This window comes from Cetorhinus maximus, chromosome 22 (genome assembly GCF_964194155.1).
Source record: "Cetorhinus maximus chromosome 22, sCetMax3.hap1.1, whole genome shotgun sequence".
Lineage (NCBI taxonomy): Eukaryota > Metazoa > Chordata > Chondrichthyes > Lamniformes > Cetorhinidae > Cetorhinus > Cetorhinus maximus.
The window spans coordinates 70,857,373-70,871,888 of record NC_135900.1 but is presented as its reverse complement, the minus strand read 5'-3'; the positions used below and the strand labels follow the sequence as shown (position 1 = coordinate 70,871,888).

At 45.2% G+C, this 14,516-nt stretch overlaps 1 protein-coding gene across 4 annotated transcripts in view; it reads left to right on the top strand.

Moving 5' to 3' along the window:
- The window catches only part of svopl (SVOP-like), a 117,108-nt gene that overhangs the window by 50,137 nt on the left and 52,455 nt on the right, over positions 1-14,516 (top strand). For all 4 annotated transcript variants that reach the window (XR_013580242.1, XM_078568511.1, XM_078568512.1 and 1 more), the window contains 4 exons: positions 4,969-5,063; positions 7,553-7,651; positions 9,806-9,877; positions 12,551-12,675. Coding sequence is in view for 3 of the 4 variants with exons in the window: in XM_078568511.1 (XP_078424637.1) it covers positions 4,969-5,063; positions 7,553-7,651; positions 9,806-9,877; positions 12,551-12,675 (391 nt within the window). In the remaining variant the exon portion in view is untranslated. The remainder of the gene's footprint in view (positions 1-4,968; positions 5,064-7,552; positions 7,652-9,805; positions 9,878-12,550; positions 12,676-14,516) is intronic.

Below are 14,516 nucleotides of genomic sequence, written 5' to 3'. Positions count from 1 at the left end.
CTGCCATGCACTAATTATCTCTCCTTGTTTTCGCAAGCACATCTGGGAAGCAACTGAGGGGGTCCACGAGCCAGGTCCTTGAATCCAGCCTCGCGGACACCAGGGAAGAGGAATCCGTAGGCACCGACATTGAAGACCCATCACAGCACTCACCCACACCCTCCACCAGCACAGAGGCACACACTTCAGTGACACCTAGTTCTAGAGTAGCCTTGGGGCCACAATCTGGTGAGCACATTGCACTGTCTGATCCACATCGGGTTTCCGGCACTTGGAGGAGTGCTAGAGGCCAGAAATCTGCTGAGTCTGAGTCAGATGAGGAGCCTCTGGACTTGGTCATACCTCAGTTGCTGGAGCTGCAAAGGCAAGCTTGGGAACATCAGGAAGGGATGTCCGCTGCACTCCTCAGATTGCAAGGCACGATGGAGGAGTCCTTCCAACTTAAGCCTGAGGTGATAGTGCTGGCATTCCAACGCACTGAGGTCAACACTGGTAGGGTGGCAGTTGCTATGGAGACTTCGTTCAGGCCATTGGTCCTGCACTGCTGTAGGAGCCGCTCTCCATCACTGAGGCACTTGTTGGCATCCATCAGTCTCAACACGAGAGGGGGGCGAGGCATCTCGCGTTCACTCCAGCTACCCTTTCCTCTCCAGGGGTCAGCCAGGGGCCCTCGGGTACCCAGAGGGAGGAGGATCAGCAGGTGCACACACTGGAGCCATCCACCCAGGTGACTCCAGGAATGTCTGGCCCATCCGAATCCCCTTTTCCTGTGACCCCAGGTGCTCCAGCTCAGCAGGCCGAGGAGGGTGGCACTGCCACACAGCAGGGTCCCGAAAGCAGGCCCGGGCCTTTCCTGTCTCGACCCTTCAGAGGCCGCCTGTCTAGGTCATCACAGACAGGGTGTAGTGGTCAGCAGGTTTCCCCCTCTGGGGAGCACCAAGACATAGTGGCAGGGTTAAAAAGGTCAAGAAGATTTAGTTGCACAATGTGGGCACGGGTGTTAATCACTTGTACGTAATGTTGACCATTGTAAATACACTCCCAAGAATGTCTCCTTGTCTATGGCTCCTTGTTATGATGAGCAGTGTTCGTGTCAATCAGATGTGAACTGTGCTGCCGTTGTTTCCTGCACAAAACAAAGACCACTGTCACAGCCCAGGGTCTCTCCCCTGTGCAGTGTAACCCTTTTAGCACAATGATTTTCCAGCTTCAAAGTCACTCTCCAGATCAGTGATGTCTGCACCTCCGTGTGGCTTGGGTTTGCTGTAAGAATCTCGTACCCAAGTGTCACTGGGTTCCGTGATGTTCTCTGTGTGCCCTCAGCATCTTAGAGGCGGGGCTCCCCCCCCCACCATCTCAACACCATTCCTGACAGGCGAAGGTGTGGTGCTGAAGGGAACAGGTGGTGAAGCCTACCAAAGGACCAAGTTGTCTTAAAGTCCATGTACCCACTGTATCTCAGCAGCATCTCCATGATATGAGCCCCTTCACAGAGCGTATGTGTGCTGCCCTCAGCCAGACAGGTGTCAAACATTCCCAGATGCAATGTTAAGATCTCAGGAGTGTCCTCACTGCATCTCGTCATCCTCCTCCTGGAATCTTGTGGCAATGAGGGCCTCACAATCTTGCCGGTCCCATCTGGCCAGTACAAAGGCCTCATCGCCTGCATTCTCCCCTTCCAGGACCTCATCACCCTCATCTCCTTCGACTTCCTCCTCATCGGAGGAGATGTGCAGCTCTTGCATCTCCTCATCATCCACATCCTCCCCCACTTTGCATCGCCAGGTTGTGTAGTGCACAACAAGCCACGATGATGCATGACACCAAATCTGTCGAGACACCGGAACCTCATTTCCAGGATGCCAGTGGTGTGCTCAACCAAACTCCGAGTTCCAGCATTAGCCTTGTTGTAACTTCTCTCACCAGGAGTCTGAGGCCATCACACGGGTGTCATCAGCCACGTCCTTTGTGGGTAGCCCTTGTCCCTTAGGAGCCAACCCTGCATCCTGTGTGGTCTCTGGAGGATGTCAGGGTTCTGAGACCTGCTGAGGATGTACGAATAATGGACGCTTCCAGGGTACTTTGCACAAACCTGCATGATCCATTTGTTATGGCTGCAGACAGCTGAACAATGAGAGAGTGGAAGCCTTTGTGGTTCATACACAGGACTGCTAGTTGCCAGGGTGATTTAAGAGCCATGTGAGTGCAGTCGATGACTCCCTGCACCTGTGGTAATCCAGAAATCTCAGCAAATCCCAGGGCATATGCTTCCTGACTTGCCGGATCCCTGTCGAAGTTGGCAAAGGTGTTTGCCATGGCAAAAAGGGCTTCTATGACATCCTGGACATATTTGTGGGTGAAGTCTTGTGAGATTCTGCAAAGATCCCCAGCGGAGCCTTGGAAGGAGCCACTGCTGTAGAAATTGAGCGCGGTGGTAACTTTAACTGCCGACGGCAGTGGATGCCCTCTGAGTCCCCGTGGTGCCAACTCCTGCAGAAGGTGGCGTATGTGTGTGACCAGTTCCCTTGACATGCGCAGGCATCAATGACACTGATTTTTCCTCATCTGCAGGTAGCAGATGCACCGTCTGTAGACCGTGGGTTTAGCAATGCGCCTACGAATGACAGCTCTGCAGGGTTCATTCTCTACGTGTGGAGGAGGCCCTGCCACCCCTTGGTCTCCAGCGTTCTGCTCCTCCTTTTGGCGATTCAGGCACCTCTGTCGCATTCTTCCCCTTCTTCTCTCCTGCCTATAAGCAATGAGGCAGACAGCGAGATCACCAGGCTCCATGTTCCTGATGGTCTCCTCACTGCAGTATCAAAGAGAGAGACGCAAGGGTCAGCAATTGTCTCCTAAGGGCCGCTCTTGGTCAAGTAATTGCCTGCAGCTGCCTCTCAAGACCCCTTAATGCATGCCGGAGAGTCCAGGCCACCACATGGATGCCCAGTGTTTAGTGTGTATGATGGTTCACTATGCCCGCACCCAGCACCGCGCCACACAACATGACCGAGTGGCAGCAGCTTCGACCACTCGACTGCATCTTCAACTCTCATCTCAGACACAGGCCCTGTCCTAACCTGGACTCCAAGGCTTCCCGGTTTGCTTGTACCATGAGGGTGACTTTTCAATGTCAACTGAAACATAATGTGAGGGAATGGAGCGCACCCTCCGTCAGTGTTCATTGGCCACCTCTCCCAAGGGGATCCTCAGGCTTGCCCAGTCACACAATGGTTCTGCATAGCACTCATTTGAGTTCGCAGTGTATATGCGAAGAGTGAACAGTAGAGGAGCAATCATTGACACTGTGAGGAATTAGTGCTGCTTGAGTGGGCACAATTGCTTGACTAGGCTGACTCCAAGCATGTCAATTGAGCTCAAGCTAATTCACTCAGCTGCAGTGGAATGTTCATCTTTGGTATGTTTTGCCACTAGCCCGGCCGTTTTCTCCCCCACCCCCAACCCCCTCGCCCCCGCATGTGTTTGTGCTCAAACTTCAGTTGGTGCTGACATGACCCTCCCAGCACTGTTGCCCTTGCCTGAGGTTGTGTTCTCCCCCTTCCCCTCTGCCACTGTCACATGGCACCACAAGCCAGCCACAAAGAAGCCACTGCCAAGACTTGCCTGGGACCCCACGGAATGTGCAGAGTTGCTGGGATCATCACAAGCGCTGTGCAAAGTTGTGTGCACTCACCTCCAAGCTCCCCTCAAAGTTGAAGTCGCCAGGTTTATGTCTTTTAAAGGCAGTTGTAAATCACACCGTCGTGAGATTGAAATTTGCCATGGGGGGATGATTCCAGCGAGTGGCCACAATAATTACGTGCAAATTTATTATAATTAAGTTCCCGACGTTCAATGGCGGGAAACACGACCCACCATTGATGCGGGGAAGGGATAATCACATCCTGGATTTACACCATTGGGAAATGATACTAGGGCCTCCTCACAAGATTCTCCGATCTCATCACCGAACACGCCCGTCATGATCGGACTCGGAAAATCCCGGCTATACTGTTTGCAGGCTTGGCTGGAGTCCCATATTCCACCTCCATAAACTTGAGCTCACCTAAATCTCCTGCCTGTATCCCAACTGGCACCTAGTCCCAAACACCCATTGCCCTGCAGTCGCTGACCTACATCGGCCTCCTGTCTGGTAATACCTCAATTTTAAAATTCTCATCCTGTTTTAAGGCCCTCTAAGGCCTTCTGAAGAAGATTACAGAGAAAGGAAGAATAACTTTGTCTGTAATCTTCTTCAGTTCCACAACTCTCCAATGTACGTGCGGTCCTCAAATTATGGCCTGTTGAGCATCTCTGATTTCAATCACTCCACCAAGGGCAGCTGTGCCTTCAGCTGCCTAGGCCTTATGCTCTAGAATTCCCTCCCTAAACCTCTCCACCTTCCTAACTCTTTCTCTTCCTGTGAGATGCTCCTTAAAACCTACCTATTTGACCAAGTTTTTGGCCACCTATCCTAATATCTCCATACATGGTTCAGTGTCAAATAGTGTCTGATAACACTCTTGTGAAGTGGTTTGGAACATTTTACTTTATTGAAAGCATAAGATAAATTCAAGTTGTGCCTGTTGATGATGGCATTTGGTCTTAATTGCCTTTAGTAAGGAGAAATTCGAGCGCAGGTTGTGACAAAAGAAATGAAGTGCTATTGTTCTGTCTTAGTCGTTGTAGTGATTCTTGTAGCTCAGTCTCAGGACATTAGAATTCTTTGCTCAGTTTAACTCAACACGCATGTGGTAAAGATTTATCAGTTATTTCCAACATGAGGAAAGACTCAAACTAATTCAAACTAGGCTGAATTTCGCCCCGAGATCCCACTAAAAGCTTAGTATGCTAACCCACTGATATGAGCCAACATCTTATGTGTAACCACCTTGCAACCAAAGATGAAAGCTATATTTACTGAATTATGTTCCATTTCAAATTCAATAAGTGACTTACTTTGTTTTTCAGCCCCGACAAAATCGTATACAGTGGAGGAAGCAGTGGAAACCATTGGATTTGGGCGATTCCATGTTTTGCTGGTCACAATCATGGGAAGCACCAATGTAAGTACTGGGAGAATAGAGACTGTAGGGACCTCTGTAGTGCACACTGCCAGAACTTTGACTGGGGGTTAACAAAAGGTAATGTTTTGCCATTGCTTTCAACAAATGAATAATACAGAGCAGAGACGGAAGTGCAATTCAATAAAAACAGAAAATGCTGGAAATACTTGGCAGGTCTGGCAGCGTCTGTGGAGAGAGAAACCATATTCATATTTCAGGTCGGTGACCTTTTCATCAGAACTGGGAAAAGTTAGAAATGTGATAGTTTTAAGCAGGTAAGGTGAGGAAGGTTGGAAAAAGAACAAATGAGAAGGTCTTCAGTGATAGAGTGGAAGGTTGGAGAGTTGGTTGCACAGAAACAAAGGGAGTGATAATGGAACAAGCAAAGAAGCAGATGTGTCCAGAAGAGGTGTGAATGGCAGGACAATGAATAGCTGCCAGCTGAAAAGAAAGGCAGGAGAAAAACAAGATTAAGACCGAAACCTGTGGAGAAAAGAAAACAAAATGGGGGCAGAGACCCCCTTCTGAAATTGTTGAACTCAACGTTGAGTCCAGAAGCTGCAAAGTGGCAAGTCAAAGTGAGGTGCTGTTCCTTCAGCTACACTTCAGTACAGCCCAAGTACAATGAAATACCTTGTCCTTCTGCCTTTATTCATTCTGCCTTTATCCACCCTACAACAGGAAAAACCCTGAAGTAGAAACTGCTAATCTTAAAATCACAGTAAACATGCCAGTGGAAGTGGAAGAATTCATTACAAAGGAGTTTCCACTCGGAAATGCCATATCAAAGCCAATGGGTTTAACATTTTACCAAATCTCTGTGCAAATTCCTCTTGATAAACCAAATCTCAAGTGTCTGAGAGACAGGGGGCAGAATTTAATGCTCCCCCAGCGGCAAGCTTGAAGGCTGGGTGCACTTAATTTAATTTAATAGGTACTCTGCTGCCTTCCTGCCTCCACCCCAATTAAGTCCAGGCAGGAAGGTTTGCAGTTGGTCTTCCCTGCTGGATGGAAATTGAGGCTCTTAAGTGGGCAATTAATTCCCTCTTAAGGGCCTCATTCTGTCATCATTGATATTCAACCAGCAGCGGGTGAGGGACTTGCCACGCAAGGAGCCCAAAAAGCAAAATCCCGTTGGGTTTGCTTGTGGGTTCCCAGGGTGGGTCCCTCGTCAAGGGACCTGGCATCAGGAAGGTGAGTCTGCTGAGAGCCATCTCCTTGCCTTTTCTTCTGACCCACTTTCCCCTGCAACCACCATCCCACCTTCGCTCATCTGTGGTCTGGGTCCCTTGGCAATCCTAAGCCTTCAGTGGGTGCATTGCTGGCGGCTGCCACCTCTCCTGGTGGTGCTGACAGGTAATGAAGAGCTGCCAGCCTCTGACTGGCTGGCAACTCTATTTCTACTTCTGGGGTCCTAAACCCTGGGGAAGGCCCACTGCTGGCCAGTTAAGTGCCTGATAGGCACTCAGTACAACAGGTCTTCCCAACGGAGGTGACACAGGCTCTTGCTGGCTCTCCAACTGAGGGGTGAGACCCCAGTTGCCTGGATTAAATTCTGCCCAGGATGATGCAGGAAACAGCCATGACATTCCAGTACTGAGTCACATAGAATTTTACACTGCAGAAACAGGCCATTCTGCCCAATTATACTCTGCCAGTATTCATCTCAACTTATTCCTTACCTCCTCACGTATTTAAATACATCAGGTGACATCATCAACAGTGCAGCACTCCCTCAATGTCAACCTGGATTATGTGCTCAAACTCCTACACAGGGGTTGAACCCACAACCTGCAGACTCTGATTCGAGAGTGCTACCACAGAGCCAAAGTCGACACTCAGTTGCAAGGGAAAGGGGGAAATTTTGATTCTTGGCAATGAAACATGACGATTGAGGGGAATATTGTAGAGGTACCTGAGATAAGAAACACTGGCTGTTCTGTCCCACAAGGCATGTCCTAAGTCAAGATTCAAACATGAGATTCTTGAGAAGAAAAAATTAGAAGCTGAAGTGGTTTCTTCATAGTCTTTATCTTCTCCTGAGTGGGCTGCAACCAAGGCTAAAGAGGCCCACCTATCCTTTTCAGTGGGAGGGGACCAGCCACAGCAATCTGATGCAAGCATATCAACCCAATATTCAGAACTGGTAGTACGGTCTCCACTTGCTGGAACTGTCTGGAGTGAGATCTGAACTCAACCCATCTGACAAAGGTGGAAATACTGCCACTGTGCCAATGAACACTCTTTCCCCATGGGAGTACCCAGTGTCAATATTTCGATTTCCACCCACCAGTGCTGTCTGGGAAAGAGCTGGAATTCTTCACGCTCTGAGGCGGGAGCGCTTTCACCAAGCTGCTAGATCGCTCCAATAAATTGGGTAGAAGAGATAAATGGAATTCTAAGTAGGAAAAATAATTATTTGAGGATGAGTTGAAATCTCTGACTATTATTGAATCTTGATTTTAACATATCCCTGGTTGTTTCTTCAGGTGGCTGAAGCCATGGAGATCATGCTTCTAGCAGTCATTTCCCCAGTCATTCGTTGTGAATGGCGCCTGGAAGAATGGCAGGTTGCCATGGTTACCACTGTAAGTTTACTCCTTTGCTTCCATTACTATTTAGGGTTATTATGTCTGTGTTATAGTGTCTTCAATTGGCTCCTTATGAGTCAAGAGTGGCATTGTACCATAGCGAGTTTATGACGATTGTCCAGGAACCAAATCCAATCCAAGTCTCAGTTAAGTGAAACATGAATCATTGTGGTCAACTTATTGCTCTAGTTAATGAATAGGACCAACATTTCTTATTGTCTTCAGGTTTTTAAAACTGAAGCTTGGAGTTGCTTGGCTGCTCTTTTCTGATTCACTCTTTCTCTCTTCTATTTTGGTGTATTGCACTTGAGCCCTTTGCTTTTGGTTTTCCAATGAAGTAATTTTTCACTTGGAGTGTTATTGTTCATGATTTTTTTTACATTTAAAAGAAGTCCTTGTGTTTATATGTGCCTTTCACAACCTCAAGGTGTCCCAAAGTTCTTTTCCTTTCAGCTAGGTGGAATCTTATCAAATGCTTTTAGAAGTTCATAGGGACACAACTATAGACATTCTACTGTATACTACTTTAATTGTTTCCTCAAAACTTTCAATCAGGTTTTTTTGTCATGGCCTATCCTTTATAAATCCATTCCTGCAAAAGTTCAGTTATTCTGTCCTCATTTATAGATTCCAACAACATCCATACAGCAGATGTTAGACTAACAGGTCTATCATTTTCTAGTTTCCCTCACCTTTCTTATATAATTTCCAATTAAAGGGACACAGTTCCTGAAATGGAAGATGATGGAAATGTTCTCACCTGCTTCCTTTAAAACCCTAGGATTGAAGCCATCTGGTCCTGGGGATTTGTCACTCTTTAGTGCCATTATTATTTCTAATACTGTTTTCTGGCTTGTGGTAACTTCAGTGGGTTCGAAACCTCAACTCATTATTAGTTTATTTGGAATGTGTGGTGTATTATCCTCTTCCTCTCCTGTGAAGACTGGAACAAAATAGTTATTCAACAGCCTGCCATTTCCTTATTATATGCAATAATAAAGGGCCCACATTGCCCTTGACTACCTTTTTTTCTTAAAATAATTGTAAAAACTTGTTAATCTATATATCCCTCCTAAATTTCATTTCATATTCCCTATTTGCAGCTCTTGCAATCTTTTTTTGTCTTGCTTTGCTGCTCTTTGTATCTCCCAGTTCCCTGGATCTACACATTTCTGCACTTTTATCTGTTTTATTCCTTTATTGGTTATTACATAGCAACTCATTTAAACGACATTGTTAACAACACAAGATGCTTTACATGTAATCAGACAAAAATCAACACCCAATAAAATATGTTTACAATTTGCTAGCAGAATGGATAGAGGAATTGTTCACAGATGGAGTCATGATGTGTCAACGTGAATTACAGACCAGGGGTTATTTCAAAATATTGAATTTCATTGTCAACAGAGATACCTAATTCTTAATGAACAACAGCCATCACAGATATAAAGAACAGCAAGTTTTTACAATAATGGTTTTTACAGATGGTTTCAATCCCAGGGTTTTAAAGAAAGCAGGTCAGAACATTTCCATAATCTTCCACTCCAGATTGGAAATTATTCAAGGAAGGAGAGAGAGAAATTTTCTGCTAAGGTCCTGTGATCGACTAAAATTAGATCTTTCCTTTAGTTTTGTTATTTCTCACCACTTATGTCAGCCATGGTTTTTCTTAATATTTGATAAGTGTTCCAGAGTCAATCCAGGTGCTGTGATTGGAGGATTGTAATCCTCTATGGAAGGATGAACACGATGGCTTGAATGGCCACTCTGATCCTTTTTAATCTTTGAGATTTACTTGCCTTTTGATGCTAACTTTGAGCTCCTGATCCAATGGCCTGATATTACAATGATGGACAGGAGTCAACCCAGGACAACATCAGCTGGCGTCATTATCTGTACATCGAGGAAAAAATTGTTCAACTCCCTATGTGGAATATTTTTATTGGAATGGTTTATAATCATGCCCATTGATGTCCAGGCCTATTCTTTTCACTGTTTACCAACTGTACAAGTGTCAGCTCTTAGTGGGGGTGGGGGTGGGGGGAACAAACAAGACGCACTATGATGGCTTTTTGTTAATTTAGTGTAATTAAGTGAAAATAAGGCCAAGCTGTGAGTAATTTGTGCCTTGAAACACATTTATTTCAGATGGTGTTTCTAGGCTTCATGTCGTGCAGCTGGGTTTGGGGTTACCTTGCTGATAGATTCGGCCGTTGGAAGGTGAGTCAAGAATTTGTTTCTAACAACAGGTTGCACTTGTGTGTGTGTGTGTATATATATAGCATCTTTAATATAATAAAATGTCCCTAGGCGCTTCACGGAGGTAATATAAAACAAAATATGACAATATGACACTGAGCTATGTAAGGAGAATTAGGGCAGATGGCCAAAATCTTAGTAAAAGAGATAGGTTTTAAGGTGTGTCTCAAAGGAGGAAAGCGTGGTAGAGAGATGGAAAGGTTCAGGGAGGGAATTCCAGAGCTGAGCACCTATGCAGCTAAAGGCCTGCCTATAGCCATCACAGTGGTGGAGTGATTAAAATCGGTATGTTCAAGGGGCTGTATTTAGAGGAGCTCCGATATCTTGAAGGGTTGAAGGGCTGGAGGAAGTTACAGCGATAGGGAGGGGCAAATTCATGGAGGGATTTGAAAACAAGGATGAGAATTTTAGGATCAAGGTGTTGCTAGGTCAGCAAGCACAAGGGTAACAGGTGAATGGAATTTTGTGCAAGGTAGGACATAAGCAACAGAGTTTTGGATGACCTCAAGTTTACTGAGGGTGGAATGTAGGAGTCCAACCAGGGGTGCGTAAGAATGGTCAAGTCTGGAGATGGCAAAGGCATGAGTGAAGGTTTCAGAGGCAAAAAAGCTGAAGCAGGGACAGGGATGGCCAATGTTACGGAAGAAGAAATAGGCGGTCTTAATGACAGCATGAATGTGTGGTTGGAAGCTCACCTCAGGGTCAAGTATGACAGGGTCAAGTATGACACTGAGGTGGAGAACAGTCCGGTTCAACTTCAGACTGTTGCCAGAGAGAGGATGGCTAGGGAGCGGAGTTTGTGGTGCAGACCTAAAACAATGGCTTCCGATTTCCAATATTTAATGGCAGGATATTTCTGCTCATCCAGTACTAGGTGTCAGATAAGCAGTGTGACAATTTAGAGTGGAAGATTCGAGAGATACTCTTCTCACAAGAGGGATCAGAATTTATCTTTGTGTAATGAACACCCTTTGATTTTTGCAAATGCCCAGTACAATAATGGGATCTGAATTTTATATTCCCCTTAGTGTACTGGATAACAATTAGCTGCTGAATTCCAGAAATGTTTTGTGGGTTGACTGAACTAATTTCATTTGTGAAAGTGCAGCCACCGGGAAGAGGAGAGTATCATTGCTAAATTTCACACATTTCTACTTCAATTGAAAACCATAAGTAAAACATTACTGACTGTCTTCCTGTAGCTCACTAACCTGCTTATTGACTTTCCCACTTTGTTCAACAAGTGATATGTTTGCCTTTATTGCAAGGGGGTTGGAGTTTCAGAACATGGAAGTTTTGCTACAATTGCTTAGGGCTTTTTTGACACCACACCTGTAGTACTGTTCACAAGTTTGGTCTTATTACCCAAGAAGGCTAGGTTTGCCTTGAAAGGGGTGCAACAAAGGTATGCTAGATTGATTCCTGGGATGAAATAGCTGTCCTATGAGGTGAAATTGATTAGAGTGGGCCAATATTCTCTGGAGTTTAGAAGAATAAGAATTGAGCTTACTAAAAGGTATTATTATTAGAGTACTTGACAAGGCAGATGCTGAGAAAAGTTTCTCCTGGCTGGGGAATAGAACAGAAGGTCACACTCTCAGGATAAGGGGAATGACCATTTAGGGCTGAGATGAGGAAATATTTCTTCACTTAGGGAGTCATAAATCTTTGGAATTTTTTATCCCAGATAGCTGTGGGTGTTCAGTCATTGAGTCTAATTAAGGCAGGTCGATAGAGTCTTGGGTACTGAGGGGCTTGAGGGATATGGGGATAGTTTGGGATGGTGGAATTGAGGTAGAAGGTTAGCCATAATCTTGTTGAATGGCGGAGCAAGCTCAAAGGTCCAAATTGTACCCCTGTTTCTATATTCTTACGTTTTATAGTGTGTTGAACAAAGAGAAATTGGGACTTGGGGTCAAATGGACACAGATCAGTAGCTATCCGCTTCACAGGGTCAATTATTCATTGAATTTTAAAGGAACGGTAGCTAACTGACATTACTGCAGTGTAACTAACGCATGCTAGTCACAAAGCTTTACTATGTATGTTAGCATAGTGATCATTATACTGGGAGTAGTAATTCTATTGATCCAGAGTAATAGTCTAGAGAATGTGGGTTCGGAAAACCCAACATGGCAGTTTGAGAATTTGAATTCAGTTGGTAAAATAGTTGTTTTTTGTAACAGAAAACTGACCATTGAGTTATTGAATTGTTGTAAAAACCCAACTGATTCCCTGAAGTCCTTTAGGAGACAACAATCTGCTGCACTTTCCCAATCAGGCCTATAAGTGGCTCTCATTTCCATCTTCTTCATTTAATTAAAAAATGGCATAAACTTGACCCGGATAAAGGTTTATTTATTCTCTTCCTTTTCTTCAAATATTTTTGAGAAAACAACCAAGTGTTAGAGCCTCAAGAAGAATGTTGTGCCACTAAACGCATCCTGGAAAACTGTGTAGATAACACACTCAAGACTGTAACATTTGCCCTCAGCTGATAAAATCTTAGCCCCTGGCAAAAGATCCAGAGCTATTTAATTTTTTTAGGCAAGGTACACAGTGTCAGTAAGATTAGAGGCTTTTGTTAAATTGGTAGTGTTGGAACCTTGATTCTGATTTTGCTTTCTGTTCCAGATTCTTCTCCTAGTCACCGTCTGGAGTTCCTATTACTCTGGCCTGACTTCCTTTGCACAAACCTACGGCTGGTTTGTCTTCCTCCGTTCCATGGTAGGATGTGGGGTGGCTGGTCATTCACAAGGGTATGAAGCATTTTGCTGTCCATCTTTTCCTTTTTCTGACCAATTACAGTATTGCCCTTTCCCACCTCTGGTTACCAGCCTGCCTGGATGTTACGTGTTTCAATGTTTCCAATGGGTTATTTGTTGGACTAGCTAGGAACGGTTGTGAGGCCCAAAATAGCTTCATCAAAAGCAACTATTATGTGCCTTTGGATTGGACTACTTGGTTGAAAAGGGCAGAATAGATCTAAGGTGCAATTTGTTCCCTATACCTGTTAGTTGCTATAACGAATGATGCTCTTGCAGCATTTTGCAAATGACAAGAATGTTTTAGATCCCCACTGAATAAACTGAACAAAACTACATGTAAGACAAAAAGTTGTATTTCAGCTGTGCTTCGGTTGGTAGTAGTCTTACTTCTAAGTTTGAAGGTTGAGAGCTCATAGTCCCATTCTAGGCAAAATTCTAGGCTGGCACTCCAGTGCAGTACTGAGTCAGTGTGACTTTCAGAAGAGATGTTCAGCTAAGGTCCTGTCTGCTGTCTCAGGTGGATATATTGCACTTTTCCATGGCACTATTTTGAAGAAGAGCAGTGGTGTTATCACCAGTGTTCTGGCCAAAATTTATCCCTCAGTCACCATGAACTGATTATCTGATCATTATCACGTTGCTGTTTGTGGGACCTTCCTTGTGTAAATTGGTTGCTGTGCTTCCAACATTTCAACTGTGACTACACTTCAAAAAATACTTCATTGGTTGTTTGCAAAGCACTTTGAGATGTTGTGAAAAGTATGATATGAATGCAAGTCATCCTTTAAACTTCAGGCAATGTTCAGAACAAAGCATAATTGCCCAGCATTTCCAGGAGATTAATGGGTTTAAAGTATACAAAAGGGAATTACACTTTAACAAGGTGTTATTTACTCATACAAAAGCAAATTGCTGCAGATGCTGGAAACCTGAAATAAAAACCGAAAACTAGGCCAGGCAGCACCTGTGGAGAGAGAAACAGAATTAGTGGGCTGGTTTTTCAACTCCTGCTGGGGCAGGATCAAAGGTGAGCGGGAGATCAAAAAAAATAGCCCTGCCCTCTATGTGGCTCCATCTGAGCCATTCTGCAGGGGTGGATGGGCTGGCAGGGCTACCTATCTGCACATGGAAGTTTGTTAAAAGTCTATTGAAGCCTATTGAAGGAGGCCGATTGGGATTTTCCAGTTGGTCTCCAGGTTCCCGAAATACAAATGTAAACTTTAATCACATGCGGCTTCCTTCAGGCTCTGCTGATGCCCGGAGCCTATGATTGTCCAGGAGGCTAGGTTGGACTGTATTGAGTAGGGTGACAGGGTCTAGCTTAGGTCCCTCTAGGCAGATTTCACCAACAGCTGGGGGGGGCTAACACTCTAGGCAGGCCTAGAAGCCCTCTCTGTCTATCTGGGTGCAGGCACAGGCTGCCATATGGAGGGGCTTCCACCACCCCCTATCCCTCTCGCCCCTCAACCACAGTGATGGCCTGGCTGCAAGATCCTTTCTTTTAATTAAGTTGATAAAGGAAGAATGTGGATGGCTCCATCTTGCAGTGTCTTCTCCCACAATTACTCTCTATTATGGCCTACTGCTTATTTCAAGCTGGAAGGCCTCTGATTGGAGAGCCTGTCTGCCCACCATCATTAATTGGACATCGCGCCTATCTCCAGGCCATTAAGGGCGGAGGTGGGAAGCCCCAAGGAAAATCACAATGAGTGATTGTTTGCGCCCGGGGTCAGCTTCAGAACCCGGAAACAGTCTTGACCTCTATTTTCCCAACTCCGGTCAATGACCTTTCATTAGAACTGCTGAATTTACCCTATAATTTACTTATATTT